The sequence below is a fragment of the Ostrea edulis genome, chromosome 1 (genome assembly GCF_947568905.1).
Source record: "Ostrea edulis chromosome 1, xbOstEdul1.1, whole genome shotgun sequence".
Taxonomy (NCBI): Eukaryota; Metazoa; Mollusca; class Bivalvia; order Ostreida; family Ostreidae; genus Ostrea; species Ostrea edulis.
Genome location: NC_079164.1, coordinates 35,108,730 through 35,112,162, shown reverse-complemented (window position 1 = coordinate 35,112,162; position 3,433 = coordinate 35,108,730). Strand labels below are relative to the sequence as shown.

Genomic DNA, 3,433 nt, shown 5'->3' with positions numbered 1-3,433 from the left:
CTCGAGAATCTTTCTCTCGTATGGAGACGTCACCACAGCTGCTGAAGGGCTACAAAATTTAGGCCTATGCTCGGCGCTTATGGCCATTGAGCAGGGAGGGATCTATATCGTTCCACACCTGCTGTGACAAAGGACCTCGGTCTTTGCGGTCTCATCCGAAGGACTGCCCCATTTAGTTGCCTCTTACGACAAGCAAAGGGTACTGAGGACCTATTCTAATCCGGATCCCCACGGGACTTGAGGATCCGTTTTGGTATAAATGTATATATTGATATCACTTACCTATTGGGAAATGGGAGATATCTCGAAACGGCCATAAATACCGAAACATCACCGTATTAACTGTATTTGTTTTTGGACGATTTCAAATTTTTATGTCTGCTATTATTCCAATCAATCAGTTTTATAAAAAATAAAATCACTGTTTATTCATGTGCGTTTATTTCTTTTTCCGCAACGATAGACAAATACCAACATTCGAATATCGTGGTGCAGAAATGAAAATAGATTACACTGTATCTTGACTTGCAAATTATTTCACCGAAATAAGAATTAAGCATAGCTACAAAATATTCATATGATTTTTATTGTTAAATTCTATCTTTCTTGTCAAGTTTAGAAACTGAAGCCATATTGGTACTGTTGGGAATGTATTATATTTCATATAGGTATGCATGTTTTCAGCATTCTTCCAATGGCATCAATAAACGTCAGTCAAATATTTCAAATAATACATGAAAAAAAGTTAATCAATTTTTAATAGATACGGTATTGAAAATGGCCAAATCTTACGGAATGATATCTGATCCGCCATCTTTGTTCACAGTTTAAGTGCAATATCGAGGACGTTTCAATGCGGGTCCTGTTATTTCGCGAAAAGTTTACGTTCACTGAAAATCCGGATATATGACACTGTAATTCTTTAGAATTTAGAACATTTACTACTAACAAGTTATTAGCTATATGATGATACATGTAAGATATATTGCTCAACTCCAAAAAACTTTATTGATTGAAAATGCAGTATACGTAAACACACACCAGATGGCTAGCTGTTTAACACACTTATTTACCGGTCACGATAGCTCAGTAGTTGAGCGTTCGTTTCGTAACTGGGAAGTCAAGAGTTCGAGCCCCGCTCGTTCCATGGCCGCGTCATTTAAGACGTAAATATAGGTTTTGGTTTTTTTCTTCGGCAAACGCTTGGCATTTAGAGATGAGAATCACGGGTCTTTTGAATATGACCTACAAATGGGGGTCCCATGTCGCGGCAGACGTTGGCATGTTACAGAACTCTCAATAATACGGCGCAAGTCTAAATTTGTGGTACTTCACCTACAGCTGGCGACATTTCAATATGAGTGAAATATTCTCGCGGTGGTCTAGAGGTTAGAGCACTCGCCCTGCATACGGAAGGCCGGGGTTCGAATCCCGGCCGCGACAGACCTAAGTCGTTAAAACAAGTAGTGACAGTTCCATCGCCAAACGCTCGGCATCAGGTGTGAATGTCACGGGTCCTCGGAGATGACCTTAAAATCGCCCCGTGTCACAGTAGGTGTGGCACGCTAAATATCCCTCACTGCTCAATGGCCGTAAGCGCCGAGCAAAGGCCTAAATTTGAAGCCCTTGATCGGTCTTGGTGACGTCTCCATATAAGTGAAAAATTCTCGAGAGATACGTTAAACAATACACAACCAATCAATCAAAATGTTATGTTTTTGAAATGGGTTACCTTTGCACTTTTGAATTTAACCATTGGTCTCTGGAATCAGTTGGGGCTATATAATGACCTCTTGGTAATGATGTGTCTATTTATGTTGTATCTAGTATCATTTTTTACAATATATGTGAAAATTTTTAAAAAAACCCATAAGAACCATAATGTGGTCTATTTATATTTCATCAACGTTTTCTTATCGTATACAATGTAGCATATTTTGGGGTTGGGTTGGGTTGGGTTGAGGGGCTCGATGCCAATTTTGGTCTATTATGGCGATACAACTAATGAATACCAAATTAAAACCCAATCTACATTCTATATGTACATAGTGAATATACAATCTTACAAATTGTACAACAGTCAAACAATAACAAAACGCTGTGCGATATATATCTTGTTGTTTAGAATTATCTACATCGAATATCAAGGATCAATTGTCACATGGTAGTTCTCATTTTTATCAGCGAAGGACGAAGCAGTATGGGTTGGAGGTGAATGGACGAACATACATACGATTAACACGAGTCTGGGGAATATTTCAGCCAAATCTGTGACTGGACTAAGCAGTTTTAAGGGCAGCGGATGTCTAGCCTTAAACTGCATGTCTCAAACGATGACTGTTCAGAACTGCGGCAGGTCACTTCCGTTTATGTGTGGAATAGAGGCTGTGGAAACACCATGACATTCAGAAAATATAAATGCTACAATATAATGAAATTTTAATGATATTCAATGTCCTAGAACATTAATCAATTACGTAGATAACTTGTATCTTTTGCTGTTTTCATAAATTGTTGAAAACCTAATATTATGTTTCATGAAGACAAATGTACAGCGCATACATCTATAACTCTTCATGCCTAATTCTTTCATGTTTATGTACAAATGGAGACTGTCATCGTCTTTTTAACTACCGTAAATACTGAGGTGTTCGAATTATGTAGATTTACCACCAAACTACTAGGTTTCAAGAACTTCGCAACACACTGAAGTAATCAATCTGTCGGTCGTGCAAGTTTTCTACACTTTTCATGTTTGTAAAATTGGTGAGAACTCGTGAATTTCTACGCTTTTCATGTTTGTAAAGTTGGTGAGAACTCGTGTCACTCCGTAGAAACTTGTCACTCGTTAGAAAGTGAGTGCTCCTTAGGAAATTGTCACTCGTTAGAAAATGAGTGCTTATTTAGTCCAGACCCGTTCTGTTACAAAAGAGTTCATATAGTTCCTGATATATATATATTAGCGGAAAAAAGAAACTGCATTATTTAATATATGAAAAAATAATAAGAACTAACAATGAACAAAATTTATTTGTTGTAATACTGTTAACAAATGTATTCGTTACAACATTTCATAATCCATTAATGTTAATGTCAAATAACGTCAATTTCAGCACACTCGAAAGACACTGGTATTCGAACTTGAATTAACAAAGTTAATAACGCGTGTGACCACCATTTGCATTCACGCATGCTTGACAACGACGCGTCATTGATGCGTAAAGTGTTCAGAAATGCTCGAGGGATGTTGGTTAAAGCCTGGCCTAAATCAGCCAATGTAACTGGCTGATTTGGTAAACAGCGTAGAAGTCGTTCCATTTCATCCCAGACGTGCTCGATCGGCGATAAATCGGGGGAAACAGCTGGCCAAGGCAAGACATCGACATTCTGTTAAAAAAAAGTCCCTGACTACACGTGCAACATGTGGCCTTGA

At 38.1% G+C, this 3,433-nt stretch overlaps 1 protein-coding gene across 2 annotated transcripts in view; it reads left to right on the top strand.

Moving 5' to 3' along the window:
- Positions 1-2,563, top strand: part of LOC125658412 (snaclec agglucetin subunit alpha-1-like) — a 3,968-nt gene extending 1,405 nt beyond the window's left edge. For both annotated transcript variants that reach the window (XR_007363737.2, XM_048889678.2), the window contains exon 3: positions 2,185-2,563. Coding sequence is in view for 1 of the 2 variants with exons in the window: in XM_048889678.2 (XP_048745635.1) it covers positions 2,185-2,402 (218 nt within the window). In the remaining variant the exon portion in view is untranslated. The remainder of the gene's footprint in view (positions 1-2,184) is intronic.
- Positions 2,564-3,433: the final 870 nt, after the last annotated feature.